The sequence below is a fragment of the Engystomops pustulosus genome, chromosome 5 (assembly GCF_040894005.1).
Source record: "Engystomops pustulosus chromosome 5, aEngPut4.maternal, whole genome shotgun sequence".
NCBI classification, from domain to species: Eukaryota; Metazoa; Chordata; class Amphibia; order Anura; family Leptodactylidae; genus Engystomops; species Engystomops pustulosus.
Genome location: NC_092415.1, coordinates 17,964,607 through 17,983,045, shown reverse-complemented (window position 1 = coordinate 17,983,045; position 18,439 = coordinate 17,964,607). Strand labels below are relative to the sequence as shown.

The window sequence follows — 18,439 nt, the reverse complement described above, 5'->3', positions numbered from 1 at the left end:
AACGCACCCTTAGGGTCCTAGTTTGTTTAGGAAACTAGAGAGAGGCTGATCACACTGTCCTCCCAGCAGGCAAAGTCTTTCCTTGTGCACCCGGCAGGTTACCCATGTAGTGTAGAGTTTTGCAGAGGCTGATTTCACAGACTGTCTTCGATAAGCGGAAGGGACCAGGGGTGTATATAGAGTAGGTGGGGGCATTTTTTAGGAGACTGCGGAGCCATGAGGCACATCGGGCTCATTTACATAATTTAATTAAACTGATGTCCTGAAAATAAAGAATGGTGCCATCCACCCCTAGAGGTAAGTACCATCCAATCTCATGGCACACGTCCTATAAGTCATCTAGATATGTAGAATAAGCGGAGAGACGCCCCTAAAGATCTATAGAGCGCATAGTGTCCATGCTCTCAAGTAGATTCTCAGACTTTCCCTACCGTGTAAGATCTCTGCTACATGTGAGACACAGTCATAAAGGATACACCCACTGCTTTATCAGCGGCTGGATGTCTTTCCCAGACACGTTGGAGATGGATTTCAGAAACCCAGATGTGGAAACCAACATCTGACTCCACATATGGGACTGGAACTTCTGAGATGAGGCGGTGCTGGCCAGGCTTAAAAGCTTATTGAAAACCTAGAGGGAAAGAGAAAAACAAAAAAAAATAATAAGGACAAAAAGGTTTTAGCAGCAAAAACATTAGACAGAACTGAGCTTGGAGCGGGAGAGAGGCAGGAGAACCTCCGGACATGTGAGGAGGAGCAGGGCCCATTACGTCGGAACCCTCGTCACTCCATGGAGAGTAATAGAAAAGATGGCCGCACGTGACCGTTCTGCTTCATTCATCTCAATGGAGCTGACGAAGGGTCGGTGAGCGCGGATCTCAGGAATATCCGCCGGCTCCATTGAGATGTATGGAGCAGAATGCTCATGCACGGCTATCTGCTCCATCTCTCTCGTGGAGTGACGAGGGGTTCAACGGAGGTATGTTGGACCCCATCGGACCACTCGTTTTCATGATTTGTGGGGGTCTCAACACCGAGGATAGGGATAGGGCCCAACTCTGATTTGTGGGTAAACCCCTTTAAGTGCCTGAGATACCCTAATGCTGTGCTCAGCGAAATGTGATGCCCCATTAGTATTCAATGGAGCGGCAGTAGGCATGCTCGACTGGCTGCTCCAGTGAATAGTGAGAACAGGACCCCTGTGCCCTTGAAAGCTGAGGGTCCCGATCTTGTGATCTGTGGGTTTATCCTGTGGATAGGAGATAACATGCAATTTTGGTACAACCCCTTTAAGACCACAAATTTTGCGAATGTAGGTTGAGGTGAATTTGTTTATCAGCAGAACCCATTAAAAAAACCTTAAAAAAATCACAATTTTTGGGGGGTTTCATATAAAAAGTGGGGAGAACTGAATTTGATTAAAAGTGAGCAGGTTTTAGTGTCCATTGCAGAACAAAAGAGCGATTGTAATTAGAAGATAATTAGCATTGTAATTAGGACACCAATGTACCGGCAATATCCCTAATATGTGACGCTTAGCGCACGTCTAGTTCATAATCCTATATACGTCCCTCTCTGTATGACATCACACGCCCCGAGCAGCGGCTCTCCTACATCCCGGGCCAGGAGGATTAACACTGGGCTCCATTTACTTTGGATAAAGCTTTGACGTTGCATCCAGGGGAGGGTGAGGTGCGGCAGCGGAGGGTAAATCATCCTGTTATTGGTGTCTACTACTACACTCATCAGCTTGTGCCGCCATCAAGGAAACATGTTCCTCTTGGCAGCCGCTGACATATTCTACTGTGAATCGCATAATCCCGAGTATAGGAGGCGAAAAATTACACATGTGCGAGACACGGAGGATTATAGAGAGAGGCGTTACATGGCTCAGGGAAACCAAAAGTGGTGGGTAGGAAAAGGGTTAAAGGACCATCCTATTACGGGCTCTTCACTCCTTAATAAGTACAACGCTATACATAGTACCAGGGGTGAGCTTAATATTAAGCTTCATTTACTTGAAGGGGACAGAAATGTAAACGGGTCACATTGCACAGTCTGCTCAGCTCCTCCTGCTCTATAACATGCTGTCTGCACATAGGACACTATGTACAATCTGCTCAGTTCCTCCTGCTGTATAACATGCTGCCTGCGGATAGGACACTGTGTACCATCTGCTCAGCTCCCCCTGCTCTATAACATGCTGCCTGCAGATAGGACTCTGTACAATCTGCTCAGTTACTCCTGCTCTATAACATGCTGCCTGCAGATAGGACACTATGTACAATCTGCTCAGCTCCTCCTGCTCTATAACATGCTGCCTACAGATAGGACAATATGTACAATCTGATCAGCTTCTCCTGCTCCATAACATGCTGCCTGCAGATAGGACACTATGTACAATCTGCTCAGCTCCTCCTGCTCTATAACATGTTTCCTGCAGATAGGACACTATGTACAATCTGCTCAGCTCCTCCTGCTCTATAACATGCTGCCTGCAGATAGGACACTATGTACAATGTACTCAGCTCCTCCTGCTCTATTACATGCAGCTTTGTATAATCAGAACTGCTGTAAACTCAATTGAACATAATATTTTACATATTTATCTGCTCTTACCTGTAGCATGAATTCCATACTAATGCGATTCTCAATCAGCCTCATGACCAGATGAGCTTTACACTGGAACATGTTGTAATACTCCCAGGACAACGTATGTGGGTGCTTTATGGAGAAATGGACGTGGGTGGCAGGACTGCAGATACAAGAGGGAAACGCCAGACTTCAGATTTTTATCAATTATCAATAACAAATCTACAAAATCTCAACCCTAAAACAGCAAATATGGCAGTACGGCGCAAATTACCACCCCAGAAACTGAAAATATGGTAGTATAGTACAAAGTGCCACCTTGAAAAAGAAAATACAATAAAACAGCGAACAATAATGTCCCAGAAACAAAAAATATGGTAGTACAGCACATATACACTCACCGGCCACTTTATTAGGTACACCTGTCCAATTGCTTGTTAACACTTAATTTCTAATCAGCCAATCACATGGCGGCAACTCAGTGCATTTAGGCATGTAGACATGGTCAAGACAATCTCCTGCAGTTCAAACCGAGCATCAGTATGGGGAAGAAAGGTGATTTGTGGCCTTTGAACGTGGCATGGTTGTTGGTGCCAGAAGGGCTGGTCTGAGTATTTCAGAAACTGCTGATCTACTGGGATTTTCACGCACAACCATCTCTAGGGTTTACAGAGAATGGTCCGAAAAAGAAAAAACATCCAGTGAGCGGCAGTTCTGTGGGCGGAAATGCCTTGTTGATGCCAGAGGTCAGAGGAGAATGGGCAGACTGGTTCCAGCTGATAGAAAGGCAACAGTGACTCAAATCGCCACCCGTTACACCCAAGGTAGGCAGAAGAGCATCTCTGAACACACAGTACATCCAACTCTGAGGCAGATGGGCTACAGCAGCAGAAGACCACACTGGGTGCCACTCCTTTCAGCTAAGAACAGGAAACTGAGGCTACAATTTGCACAAGCTCATCGAAATTGGACAGTAGAAGATTGGAAAAACATTGCCTGGTCTGATGAGTCTCGATTTCTGCTGCGACATTCGGATGGTAGGGTCAGAATTTGGCGTCAACAACATGAAAGCATGGATCCATCCTGCCTTGTATCAGCGGGTCAGGCTGCTGGTGGTGGTGTCATGGTGTGGGGAGTATTTTCTTGGCACTCTTTGGGCCCCTTGGTACAACGCCACAGCCTACCTGAGTATTGTTGCTGACCATGTCCATCCCTTTATGAGCACAATGTACCCTGTAACATCTGATGGCTACTTTCAGCAGGATAATGCGCCATGTCATAAAGCTGGAATCATCTCAGACTGGTTTCTTGAACATGACAATGAGGTCACTGGACACAAATGGCCTCCACAGTCACCAGATCTCAATCCAATAGAGCATCTTTGGGATGTGGTGGAACGGGAGATTCGCATCATGGATGTGCAGCCGACAAATCTGCGGCAACTGTGTGATGCCATCATGTCAATATGGAGCAAAATCTCTGAGGAGCTTCCAGCACCTTGTTGTATCTATGCCACGAAGAATTGAGGCAGTTCTGAAGGCAAAAGGGGGTCAAACCCGTTACTAGCATGGTGTACCTAATAAAGTGGCCGGTGAGTGTATATAGAAGTTAAGCAAAATATACCACCCCAGAAACTTAAAATTATTTTAGTACAGCACAAAATACCACCCCAGAAACTGAAAATATGATAGAACAGCGAACAATACCGCCCCAGAAACTGAAAATATGACAGTACAGCACAAAATTACCCCCCAGAAACAGCAAATATGATAGAATAGCACAAAATACCCTAAGAAACTGCAAATCTGCCAGTACAGCATAAAGCACCACCCAGAAAGTGAAAATATGGTTGTTTAGTACAATATCGCACGTATATCCTGTAGCTAAGGCTCAGCAGTCAGGACCATACAGCTTCCCCCATAGCCCTAAGCAGGTTATATAACCAGACATTAGGGTTCAGCAGTCAGGACCATACAGCTTCCCCCATAGCCCTAAGCAGGTTATATAACCATATGTTACATATACATACGGGTCATCCTGCACGGAGCGTTCAGTAGGACGCCAAGTCAGTTTCCAATTATTTAAAGAGCCCCTTTCACCAACAAGAAGCCCCTTGTTCCCTGCACTTCTCCCACATTACGTCTCTATCGAGCGTTCACGCCAATTTATGCAATTAAATGCTTCTTAGTAAAAGGGATTAATTGAATATTTTTGCGCTGACCTTCTTAGTACTGCTGAGAGTCTGTTCATTCTGCCCCGATAGTCTGGGAGCTTTCCAGGACAGACGTGTAAACAGGCGGGAGCTGAACAAACCACATTATTTATACGCTCCAAGTAAAGATTAATGTATAACTTCTGGAAATTTCTGTGTAAATATGTGCCCCCCCCCCCCATAATATGAATAAATCTCTTATTAAAGTGATGGATGTGGCGATGCGTGTCACATCAGGTAATAGCCCATGTGCCCTGTTATTACACAGGACTGTGATGTGGGATGGAGACCCGTGTCCACAAGGAACATTGGGTAATGAAACGTTCTAAAATGCAATAATTTAAATCCGTAGATCAAATCCACATCATGAGTTGACAAGCTCGAGACGAGTCATGTGTCGCTTCAGACGCCGCTATTATCGGTTCTGTAGCACCTAGAACGTGCTGCTGGTGTCGTATTAGAGATAAGAACCTTCTCTTTCAGATCACAGGTTCTGTAGCTCACAGGACCACAAGCCTGGTGACATCTGAAAGATGAGATTCTTATGTTTAATATGAAATATGTTTCAAGGTAATATCGAAACAAAGTATTCTGCCCGCTGTCACATGGCTTTGGAGAAAAATTATTATAGATAAACAGGTGAGATTTCATATAAAAGAGGGAATTCTAGAAAGGACATTTCATCCCCCGAGGGGGTGTTAGATTAATTTGGTAAAATCTGGTGACAGGTTCGCTTGATGTTATAAATCTATGGCAGCCATGCAACATTTTATTACATGTAGTCGGCCAATGAACATGAACTGATGTCTGGAGAAACATTTGTTCCTGACCATTCTGTGAGACGTCCCCGCTGTTGTATGCTGATGTCAGGAGGAGGTGACTGATGAAGTGCTTTCTGCATCACTGCAGTGTACGTATCCCTTTCATGCTCCCAGGAGATGGGAGGCCAGAGATGTTGCAGCTGGTACTAAATCTCCAAAAAATCTGTGTGTTTTCATGTAAATAAACGGGTGCGGCAGGGCCGAGAGCCAGTAAACGGGTGCGGCAGAGCCGAGAGCCAGTAAACGGGTGCGGCAGAGCCTAGCGCCAGTAAACGGGTGCGGCAGAGCCTAGCGCCAGTAAACGGGTGCGGCAGAGCCTAGCGCCAGTAAACGGGTGCGGCAGAGCCTAGCGCCAGTAAACGGGTGCGGCAGAGCCTAGCGCCAGTAAACGGGTGCGGCAGAGCCTAGCGCCAGTAAACGGGTGCGGCAGAGCCTAGCGCCAGTAAACGGGTGCGGCAGAGCCTAGCGCCAGTAAACGGGTGCGGCAGAGCCTAGCGCCAGTAAACGGGTGCGGCAGAGCCTAGCGCCAGTAAACGGGTGCGGCAGAGCCTAGCGCCAGTAAACGGGTGCGGCAGAGCCTAGCGCCAGTAAACGGGTGCGGCAGAGCCTAGCGCCAGTAAACGGGTGCGGCAGAGCCGATCGCCAGTAAACGGGTGCGGCAGAGCCGATCGCCAGTAAACGGGTGCGGCAGAGCCGATCGCCAGTAAATGGGTGCGGCAGAGCCGATCGCCAGTAAACGGGTGCGGCAGAGCCGATCGCCAGTAAACGGGTGTGGCAGAGCCGATCGCCAGTAAACAGGTGCGGCAGATCCTAGCGCCAGTAAACGGGTGCGGCAGAGCCTAGCGCCAGTAGACGGCAGAGCCAAGCGCCAGTAAACAGATGCGGCAGAGCTGAGCGCCAGTAAACGGGTGAAGCAGAGCAGAGCGCGGGTAAATGGGTGCAGCATATTTGCTATTCTTTGAGACGGTGCGGCTTGACAATCACTGGTAATGACATGCCCAACACAACTGGGTCACGCCATGTGTGGGCAGCCTTTTATCCTAGGGCAAGGGCTAGTTCTTTCATCAGTCACTGGAGCAGATGAACACACAGTGCATAACTTTCCATTACGCCTCACCTCTATGTACTCTCCTAGTTTAGCAAAAACTGCTGAAAAATAAAAAAAACAAACAAAAAAAACTAAACAACATACTTATCCTTCTCTTTTCCAACAGTGAAAATAGGATGAAGCAAGGCGCCGCCGGTTTTCAGTTCATAGGCCACAATCTTATCCAGTTCCTAGAAAATTCAATACAGATTTTAGAGGCTATACTCGGCTAAAAAGATAAATCCGCACTAGAGAATAAAGGTAAAATAGTAAACCACAAATAAACACTTCTTCACTGTATGGAATAAAGTAAGATCAAACTTATTGGTAAGTGATAGAAAAGGAGCGCACTGCCCCCTTGTGGTCACATTCATTTATTTAACACGACTCTGCATGATTTTTTTCTATGCTGATCTTATCTTTAGGATAAGTAATTAATATTAGATCAACAAGTCACTTGTCCATCAAGAGTCCAGCGTGTGACTGAGCACTGCAGCCTCTTGGTATTGCTATTCACTTGAATGAGACTGATCTGCAAATAAACTGGTAAAACTTCAAGTCACAGGCCTGGATGGGTGGAAATACGGAGTGTAAGATTCCTGTTGATCGGACATTAATTACCAAAGACAGACAATCAATTAAAAAAATATATATATATAATATATCTATATCTACCTATATACACACACATATATGTAGGTATGTATAAAGACTGCCATCAGAATCCATCCTGATAAACCAGGGACACTTACTCATAGATCCAGGCACCGTGACACTGGTAATCTTCTTATATTTCTGATCTGTAGCCTCCTTCCTTTTCAAACCAACTTTTACAATTATGAGCCAGAAGGGCTCCCGGGGGTGTTACCAGAGCCCCTCTGTAATGTAGCTTTGCACACGGTTACACTGTCTCACCCTCCCTCCAGGGCACTTCCCCTCTGCCTGCTGTAATCTCACACAGTGTGGAGGGGGGGGGGGGCTGTGCACAGTGTAACAGCCTGTGAAGCTACACAAGCCCTCATTTCACAGGCTGTTACACTGTGTAGGAAAACTATTCCGCCTCCCACTGTGTGAGATTACAGCAAGGAGAGGGAGGGGAAATGTGGAGGGAGCAGGGGTGAGGTTGAGATAGTGTAACAGCCTGTGAAGCTACATCACAGAGTCTGTGGTAAGTCCCCCCTGGAGCCCTTTTTCCTCATTAGCATAATTTTATAAGTTGATTTTAAAAGAAAGGAGTCCACAGATAACAAATATAAGAAGATTACCACAGTCACGGTGCCTGGATCTAAGTGTAAGTGCCCCTGGCTTATCATGATGGTAGATTCCTTTAAGGATTTACTGTAGGTTTTCCCTTTCCTCATTTTCCACCTCTTTTCATTCTGTATATTCTATTTGTAAACTGGGCAGAACATGAAATGATATTAAGCAGAGATCTCCTCACTTCTTTGATCCAGTGCCGGTACTGATTGACTCCGAATGTTTTCTTCATCCAGAGGCCATAGATATAACCAGAGATGCCTTTCAGCACCCACTCATCAGACCTGAGAAGACAAAGAGCAGAGAGACTCACAACCTCATCTATTGCCTTGTACTGAAGGTTAAAGGTCACCTAATGTTTAGGCATCCTTTATAGGGAACAACACAGAGCAGGCAAAGCGGGGGCTCCCATTCTCTGGTCCCATTGGACCAAAGATGATGTCAAGTTCATTCTAGACATGACGGCTAAGTTGATCCCTTCCCTCAGAGGTCAGCTGCCGTCCAATCACAGGCGATCGCTGAGGTCAGGGATAGGCTCTTTGCACTATACACAAGTACAATACCACAGATAATACATAACCAGCACCAAACCCACATTCGTCAGGTTACCGCTTTTCTATATGTAGGAGGAAACCTCAAATAACGCGGAATTTACCGGAATGTAATACAAAAAATTGGCGCTGGCACATCTGCGGCATGAGAGATAGAATTAAATCACTCTAAGGCCGCTCACACTATGGGGGAGATTTATCAGAACTGTTCTAGTTGCTTATGGCAACCAATCAAAAAATGAAAATGAAAGCTCAGCTCTGATTGGTTGTCATGAGCAACTAGAACACTTCTGCTCTCAGTCACTTGTGATAAATTCCCCCCATAGAGATAATGATATTGGTGGAAAATCTAAAGCGTAGTCCAGTAGCAAAATAATGTATGGTATTTATCCAAAGCATGACATTTATCTGCTTCAGGTCAGGAGGCAGTATGTTATAGAGCAGGATGAGCTGAGCAGATTGTACACAGTGTCCTATCTGCAGGCAGCATGTTATAGAGCAGGAGGAGCTGAGCAGATTGTACATGGTGTCCTATCTGCAGGCAGCATGTTATAGAGCTGGAGAAGCTGAGCAGATTCTACATAGTGTCCTATCTGCAGGCAGCAAGTTATAGAGCAGGAGGAGGTGAGGAGATTGTACATAGTGTTCTACCTATAGGTAGCATGTTATAGAGCAGGAGGAGCTGAGCATATTGTACATGGTGTCCTATCTGCAGGCAGCATGTTATAGAGCAGGAGGAGCTGAGCAGATTGTACATAGTGTTCTACCTATAGGTAGCATGTTATAGAGCAGGAGGAGCTGAGCATATTGTACATGGTGTCCTATCTGCAGGCAGCATGTTATAGAGCAGGAGGAGCTGAGCAGATTGTACATGGTGTCCTATCTGCAGGCAGTATGTTATAGAGAAAGGAGTTGAGCAGATTTTAAATTGTGTCCTATCTGCATGCAGCATGTTATAGAGCAGGAGGAGCTGAGCAGATTTTAAATCGTGTCCTATCTGCAGGCAGCATGTAATGGATATAGCGGCAGACCATTAATTTCAATTCGTTGCTATTCCTGAAATTGTTCAGGGGTAACTACAACTGTTCTCTATTGGAAACTAGAATGTTCAAGGTAGATAACCCCTTTAAAAAAAAAAAAAGACTGATAAAAATAAGAAGCAGCGGCAGAATCTCACTCACCAGGACATTCTAGAAATGAAGCAACCGAAGAACTGCTGGGCTAGAGACTCGGCGAGGAATCTTCTGGTCAGTGGCGTCTGGTCGATGATCATGGTGCTGTGCAACAAGTTTGTGCTACAAGAAGAGTGAATGATCAGTAAAGGCTACAATGAATGAGGAAAAAGGAAACTGCAATTCTTAACATTTATATGTAGCCAAAAGCAAAGCTTGAGCTCAATGTAAAGATGTCTGAAGTGACGCTCCCTCCATCCTCTCAGCCTGACTCATCTCAGGCAAAAAGTGACTCTTCTCTGCTCATCTTCACATGACTCTAAAGGAGATATTTTTATAGCTTAACATAAAAAGGTAATTCTAGAAAGGACATTGCATACCTGAGGGGCTCATAGTCTAATCCTGTATAAACTACCTTTATATAGTAAACTATACTCGAGTTACTTGTAACACCAACCTGAAAATACTCATTGATGCGTAGGTGTTGACCTCGGTATAAGCTTCATCTACAAACACGGTTTTGAAGCAGGAATAAGGGTATCGGCAAGTAAGAATTTCTTCATAAAACTCGAACACCTCATGGAGGTAAGCCGTCGTGTGCTTCAGCAGCGGGAGCAGCTGAGGTAAACAGAAGTGGGTCACCTAGAAGAAGAGCAAAGAATATCAGATGTACATGTTATTATACAGTATATTACAATTTTGCCAGATACATCCACCCAATGAGCCAATCACTTCTAAAATCAACTTTTAAAATCATGCTAATGAGCCATAAGGGCTCTGGGGAGGGGGTACTCCGTGCTACAGCTTTACAGACTGTTAAACTGTCTTACCCTCCCACCTGCTCCCTTAGCATTTCCCTTCCCCATGTGCCTGCTGTAATCTCACAGTGGGAGGGAGAAGTGGTCATGTACAGTGTAATAGCATTTGAAGCTACTTCACAGAGGGGTACTGTTAATGCCCCCCAGAGCCCTTCTGGCTCAATAGCATGATTATAAAAGTTGATAGTAGAAGGAAGGAGGCCATGGATATGAAATATAAGAAGATACCACAGACCCGGTGCCTGGATCTATAAGTAATGTCCCTGGTTTATCAGGATCAATTTTGATGGTAGATTTACTTTTATACACTAACATTACAGATGTGAAAGCTACAAAACCGTTCAAAACAAAGTTTTTTTTAAACATTAAGTATAGATCCCAAGCGATTATTACCTCATGCATATAGGGGTCCACCAGGATTTCAAAGGGTCCCACAGCGAGAGAAATGTTGGGAGATGCGGTGGGGATGGGGAGGGTGTAGTGAAAGGTCTTCTTCCTCATGTCATGGGTGTAAACAGTTTCCACAAGATCTCCATTGGACACGGCCACCATGGAGGCATCGACTGTGAACTCCAACTTCCAGGTGCACAGCTCCGAGTAGGAGTCCACACAGGGGAACCAGAACCTAGAGGGGAACGGGACATCAGAATATCAGGATACAATGACCCCTGTACACTAATAAGCAGGAAGAGAAGATTTCTGGGCCATAAAACAGGTGACCTTTCCTTAGGACGAGTAAACAATATCGGGCAGATGGGGTTCAGCACCCCCACAAATTAACTGATAAAGAGCTGAGGGTACACGGCTCCCCAAAGGGCACACGGCTCTTTTCTCAGAGTAGAGACCAAGATCCTGCATCTTAGATCAGAGCTCATCTGCAGTAACCTCTGCTGACCATTACAGAGAATGAAGCAGTGTGCCATTCTCAGGCCACAAACAGCAGATACGCTGTCTGATTTTGAGGTCATAAGTGGGCAATAATAATCTATGAGCAGCATGATGGGTCAGCTTTCAGCGCTGGAGTCCAAACCTCGTGTCACGTGTGGCACGGATAGATTTTTACATTCCCAAATACTTTTATGGGAGAGCCTGAGCCACTAACACGGGCAGGAATAGGACCTGCTCTGCATTATCTATAGTCTCCACACAGATCTGTAAAAACATGTTCGTGGGTCCATTGATATTAATGTTTCAAAGATCCATAAAAAAAACGCATAGCAACGTTTATGTGCATGAGGTCTCAGGACAGAGGCACACGGCTGCACTAAATGCAATACTTTATAAGCAATACATTGAAGGAGATCTACCATCAATATCAAGGGACATTACTCATAGATCCAGGCACCGTGACTGTGGTATCTTCTTATATTTGTTATTCATGGCCTCCTTTCTTCAAAAATCAACTTTTATAATTATGCTAATGAGTCACAAGGGCTCTGGGTGCCATTACCAGAGCACCTCCTTGCTCTAGCTGCACAGGATGTTACACTGTGCAGGAGCACCCCCCCCCCCCTCCCGCTGTGTGAGATAACCCCCAGAACTTTTCTGATTCATTAGAATAATTTTAAAAGTTGATTGTAGAAGTAAGGAAGCCAGGTATAACAAATATAAGAAGATCACTACAGTCACGGTGTCCGGATCTATGGGGGAGATTTATCATGTGGGGAAGCACGGTGGCTTAGTGGTTATCATTACAGCCTTGCAGCGCTGGGGCCATGGGTACAAGTCCCAGGGTCAACTTCTGCAAAGATTTTGTATGTTCTCTCGGTGTTTGTGTGGGTCTCCTCCGGTTTACTCCCACACTCCAAAACATACTGATAGGTTGATTAAATTGTGAGCCCCATTGGGGACAGGGACTGATTTGTCAAACTCTGTGCAGCGCTACGTAATCTGTGTGCGCTATATAAATAAAGAATCATTATTATGCGCAGTGCTAGAATTTGCAATTAGAATTGTGAATACGCCAACCAACACGCCATGTGGGCGTTGAGGGGGCTTAGAGGGGTGCGGTGGCCTTTGGAGGGGGGAGGGTATGGGGTTGGACCTGTATAGTTCTGCTTGCAGGCCGTGCTGCCTGCCACATACATCTAAAAGCCTAAGCCTCGATGTTTCTGGCTGGAGGCGGGGGGGGGAATGGCCGAAATCATACGACACTCACACTCCGGTGCATGATAAATCTCCCCCTGTGAGTAAGTGTCCCTGGTTTATCAAGCTTCATTTTCCTTTAAAGAGCTGAGCATGTAGTAGACAGATACAAATCGGCTGTGAAAAACAGACAGCACATGCAGGTATTGGACTTCAGCCCAGAACTAGGATTAAGGCTCCTGGGCGGGGGTCCTAGAGGGAGTACCCCAAGAACCGGCCTGATTATGGCATTAGCAACGGGAGAGATTTAGGAGGTGAAATGCACCAAATTCAGACTTTCTTTGGCAGTACTCAGTTCAAATACAATGAAATACTGTAATTCCGGTATGAAGGCGATAACCTCTAAATGTTTAGTATATATCAATGACGTCACCTGGTGGAATTCTGGTATCCGTAGGAGAAGACATGAGCCCCTCGCTCCGCCATACTGCCTTCTACATTGGGAACTACAAAGTGAAGGCCGCCCTTAGGCTGGTCCAGGGAGAACTCGATGTATATCTTCAGCGCCTTTAACTCTACAAGAGAGAAGTGTAATTATTCGGAGATGACAATACTGGGAGGTGTCAGTGAGGTTGAACCACAATTGACTGATCTCTTCTAGATTAGGAACCATTGCATCCATTCGGACAAAGAAAAGGAGCCACGAGACCCTCCGGCCCCCACCAACCAGCATCAGTTCTAACACAGAAGAAGATGAGCACCGTTCTCTATGTAGTGGCCAGATTGGATAACTGCAGCTTACTACCATTCAATGCTGTGACACAGTCCAGCCACTACAAAGAGATTGGAGCTATTCTTCAGACTCTGTTCTCCGAGTTGATCCTGGTGCTGGAGAAAGCTGAAATCAGCGATTGAATGTTAGATGACAACATTTTAAGGAAACCTAATGTCTGGAAACTACTTTTTTATATTATTTCCAGGTGAAGATTTCTGACGTGTGGCTCATCCCTGCATCTGGCACAGCACTGAACCTCCCGTCACCAGAGGCTTTTACACAGAGGCTCTTCTGATGTTCTGGATACAACCAGAGGCCGGCAGTGATGGGTAATCCCAGACAACCCCTTTAATGAGTAAAACTACCAAAGATATTCTCCAGGATGCTCCCAGGAATTCCCTTAATAACTCCGCTCCTCAGTCTGCTCCCTATACCCCATCTAGCGTGGTATATAAAATGTTGGGAAGCGATCAATGAGGACGGGTATTAGGCCATAAAGGTTTCCACTCACTGAGCAAGCAGAGGTTTTGTGAACGGCTACAAACCAAAATTAAGGGAGTAATTACGTAACAGCGTTACCATCAACATATTTCCACAACTCTGATGGGACTTTGATGCAGAGTTCCCCATTTCCTGCGTCCGGGTCGACGGCGCTGACAGCTGCGGCGTATGCGTTGGAGAAGTAGTTAAGGTTGCGCCTAAAGGAAGAGTAAAAAGCAGTGCGTATCATGAGACATCCAATAGCAGTAATCTGACAGATTGTATACACACACATACAGATGATGTATGGCATCTAGCAGCTCCATAGAAGTGAATAGGGCTCAGCCGTAATATCAAACACAACCTGTGGACATTTGTGATTGGATAAAAGTAGTCCTGTTTTCTTCACAGATGACCCCAGTAGATGTGCCCTCCCCATCCCTCTCTGTGGAGTACTTACTGTTTGGACTCGTGGTGACACACTTCCAGCGTGGGGTCATTGTATATGAACGCAGCCTCCAGATCGTTCACCTTCACCCGGTAGATTCGGCACTGCTTGCTGTTCAGCTTGATCCGGTTCAGATTAGGGACTGTGGGGAATATGGTCAGCTCCACGTAACCCTAGAGGGAACACAGGAATGGAGAAGCCTGAGCGCCAATAATCCTTCAGTGTTACAGGATTTACACAGGATCCAGTGTGTGATCCGGACAGCAAGGCGCCATTCTCAATAATAGTAACTGTAGCTGATCCGTGGGCAAAACCGGAAAAATCATCGAGGAAGTTGTAATACATAGGATGCTTTATAAATAAAAGAAACGTGTTTCGGTCCAGAACATGGACCTTCATCAGGCATAACAAAACTCAATAATGAATGATGGTGGAAGTTTATGTGGGGGAGACCTCACCGGTTACATTGTTACCGGATGGGGAGAACACAAATTTGGTACAACCCCTTGAAGCAGAATTGGACTGACAGAGATAGCAAAGTACAGCTCTCTGTGAGCCCCTGGGCAGAAGTGGTGCTCACACAATATTGCTCCTTTCAATCGTTCAATATTGAACCTTCTATCCCCGATTTCTAGAATTGTAATGGTCAGTCAACAAGGTGTGGAAGTATAAGAATACAGAGGGAAACTGTCAGCAGGTGTGACCATGTAGTACTGCAGCCAGTGTCAGGTAATGTCCCTGGAGAGATGTGTAATAATGCCTTTGTGTATGTTGTTCATAGCAGCAGGACTGTGATATACAAGCTTTATAATACTGATTGTACCAAAGCTGTTCCTCACACTGCTGTGCTCTGTGCTCCTTGCAGCCAGTGTTAGGTGTTGTCTCTGGAGAGATATGTGATCGTACCTTGGTGTATGTTGTTAGTAGCAGCAGGACTGTGACAGATGCATTTATATTCCAAGATTGTAGCTTCTCCACAGCCACTGGGGGCATGTCCTCACACAGCTGTGCTCCCTGTAGCTGTTGTCAGTTATTGTCCCTGGAGTTACGTGTGATCATACCTTTCTGCATGTTATTATTAACTGTGAAATATGGATTTATATTCTAGTACTGTTTTAATCAGAGCAGAGAAAATGACCCATGGATCAGTTTGATGTAACAAGGTAAGGGCACAGCAGTGTGAGGACAGGCTAAATTATTCTGGGTTAAAGTTACAATCCTGGAATATAACTCAATATTTTACAGTCCTGCTGCTACTAATAACACATAAATGTGTGATTACACAGATCTCCAGGGGCTATACCTAACACTGAAGTCTATACGATCACATCTGCTGACAGATCCCTTTAAGTTAGCGTCACTATGAAAGTTGCTGGATTATCAGACAGGTGTAAGGAGCCACAGGGTGACACCACATAACGTGGAGCTGATACTCACAATCACAGATTTCCGCTGAAAGTTGATGTTGTTGATGCAGACGGCCTGGTGCGTCGTGTAGGGAGAAAAGGAATTCATGTTATAAAATGTAACCAACACGTAAGATATCACACACCGATCCATCCAGAGGGAGAGCTGCATCATGTATGTCACCAAACATATGGATGCTATAGGCTACCAAGAAGAATACGTTTACGTGACACCATGAACACAGGACAGGGGGGCCGGTACATCCATGTACACAGGACAGGGGGGGGAGGTACATCCATGTACACAGGACAGGGGGGGGAGGTACATCCATGTACACAGGACAGGGGGGGGAGGTACATCCATGTACACAGGACAGGGGGGGGAGGTACATCCATGTACACAGGACAGGGGGGGGAGGTACATCCATGTACACAGGACAGGGGGGGGAGGTACATCCATGTACACAGGACAGGGGGGGGGGGGGTACATCCATGTACACAGGACAGGGGGGGGGGGTACATCCATGTACACAGGACAGGGGGGGGGGTACATCCATGCACACAGGACAGGGGGGGAGGTACATCCATGTACACAGGACAGGGGGGGGGGGGTACATCCATGTACACAGGACAGGGGGGGGGGGGGGGGAGTACATCCATGTACACAGGACAGGGGGGCCGGTACATCCATGTACACAGGACAGGGGGGGCCGGTACATCCATGTACACAGGACAGGGGGGGCCGGTACATCCATGTACACAGGACAGGGGGGGCCGGTACATCCATGTACACAGGACAGGGGGGGCCGGTACATCCATGTACACAGGACAGGGGGGTCGGTACATCCATGTACACAGGACAGGGGGGTCGGTACATCCATGTACACAGGACAGAGGGGTCGGTACATCCATGTACACAGGACGGGGGGCGGTACATCCATGTACACAGGACGGGGGGGTCGGTACATCCATGTACACAGGACGGGGGGGTCGGTACATCCATGTACACAGGACAGGGGGGGCGGTACATCCATGTACACAGGACAGGGGGGCCGGTACATCCATGTACACAGGACAGGGGGGCCGGTACATCCATGTACACTGGACAGGGGGGGGGGGGTACATCCATGTACACAGGACAGGGGGGCCGTACATCCATGTACACTGGACAGGGGGGGGGGGGGGTACATCCATGTACACAGGACAGGGGGGGCCGTACATCCATGTACACAGGACAGGGGGGGCGGTACATCCATGTACACAGGACAGGGGGGCGGTACATCCATGTACACAGGACAGGGGGGCCGTACATCCATGTACACAGGACAGGGGGGGCCGGGACATCCATGTACACAGGACAGGGGGGGCCGGGACATCCATGTACACAGGACAGGGGGGGCCGGGACATCCATGTACACAGGACAGGGGGGGGGGGTTACATCCATGTACACAGGACAGGGGGGGGGGGTACATCCATGTACACAGGACAGGGGGGTCGGTACATCCATGTACACAGGACAGGGGGGTCGGTACATCCATGTACACAGGACAGGGGGGTCGGTACATCCATGTACACAGGACAGGGGGGTCGGTACATCCATGTACACAGGACAGGGGGCCGGTACATCCATGTACACAGGACAGGGGGGGGGGGGCGGTACATCCATGTACACAGGACAGGGGGGTCGGTACATCCATATACACAGGACAGGGGGGTCGGTACATCCATGTACACAGGACGGGGGGGTCGGTACATCCATGTACACAGGACGGGGGGGTCGGTACATCCATGTACACAGGACGGGGGGGTCGGTACATCCATGTACACAGGACGGGGGGGTCGGTACATCCATGTACACAGGACGGGGGGGGTCGGTACATCCATGTACACAGGACAGGGGGGGCCGGTACATCCATGTACACAGGACAGGGGGGGCCGGTACATCCATGTACACAGGACAGGGGGGCGGTACATCCATGTACACAGGACAGGGGGGGGGGGTACATCCATGTACACAGGACGGGGGGGTTGGTACATCCATGTACACAGGACAGGGGGGCGGTACATCCATGTACACAGGACAGGGGGGGCGGGACATCCATGTACACTGGACAGGGGGGCCGTACATCCATGTACACTGGACAGGGGGGGGGGGTACATCCATGTACACAGGACAGCGGGGGCCGTACATCCATGTACACTGGACAGGGGGGGGGCGGTACATCCATGTACACAGGACAGGGGGGCCGTACATCCATGTACACTGGACAGGGGGGCGGTACATCCATGTACACAGGACAGGGGGGCGGTACATCCATGTACACAGGACATGGGGGCCGTACATCCATGTACACAGGACAGGGGGGCGGTACATCCATGTACACAGGACAGGGGGGCGGTACATCCATGTACACAGGACAGGGGGGCCGTACATCCATGTACACTGGACAGGGTGGGGGGTACATCCATGTACACAGGACAGGGGGGCCGTACATCCATGTACACTGGACAGGGGGGGGGGTACATCCATGTACACAGGACAGGGGGCCGCACATCCATGTACACTGGACAGGGGGGCGGTCACATCCATGTAACAGGACAGGGGGGCGGTACATCCATGTACATAGGACAGGGGGGCCGTACATCCATGTACACAGGACAGGGGGGCCGTACATCCATGTACACAGGACAGGGGGGGCGGTACATCCATGTACACAGGACAGGGGGGGCGGTA

General features: G+C 47.6%; 1 protein-coding gene across 2 annotated transcripts in view; it reads right to left on the bottom strand.

Annotated features, from left to right (window-relative positions):
- TAF2 (TATA-box binding protein associated factor 2) overlaps nucleotides 1–18,439 on the bottom strand; it is a 62,832-nt gene that overhangs the window by 40,654 nt on the left and 3,739 nt on the right. For both annotated transcript variants that reach the window (XM_072151264.1, XM_072151262.1), the window contains exons 2-12: nucleotides 15,736–15,790; nucleotides 14,311–14,471; nucleotides 13,950–14,068; nucleotides 13,029–13,170; nucleotides 10,904–11,135; nucleotides 10,150–10,334; nucleotides 9,702–9,815; nucleotides 8,154–8,253; nucleotides 6,818–6,903; nucleotides 2,620–2,755; nucleotides 477–631 (exon numbers count right to left, since the gene is read on the bottom strand). In XM_072151264.1, the coding sequence (XP_072007365.1) occupies nucleotides 477–631; nucleotides 2,620–2,755; nucleotides 6,818–6,903; nucleotides 8,154–8,253; nucleotides 9,702–9,815; nucleotides 10,150–10,334; nucleotides 10,904–11,135; nucleotides 13,029–13,170; nucleotides 13,950–14,068; nucleotides 14,311–14,471; nucleotides 15,736–15,790 (1,485 nt within the window). The remainder of the gene's footprint in view (nucleotides 1–476; nucleotides 632–2,619; nucleotides 2,756–6,817; nucleotides 6,904–8,153; nucleotides 8,254–9,701; nucleotides 9,816–10,149; nucleotides 10,335–10,903; nucleotides 11,136–13,028; nucleotides 13,171–13,949; nucleotides 14,069–14,310; nucleotides 14,472–15,735; nucleotides 15,791–18,439) is intronic.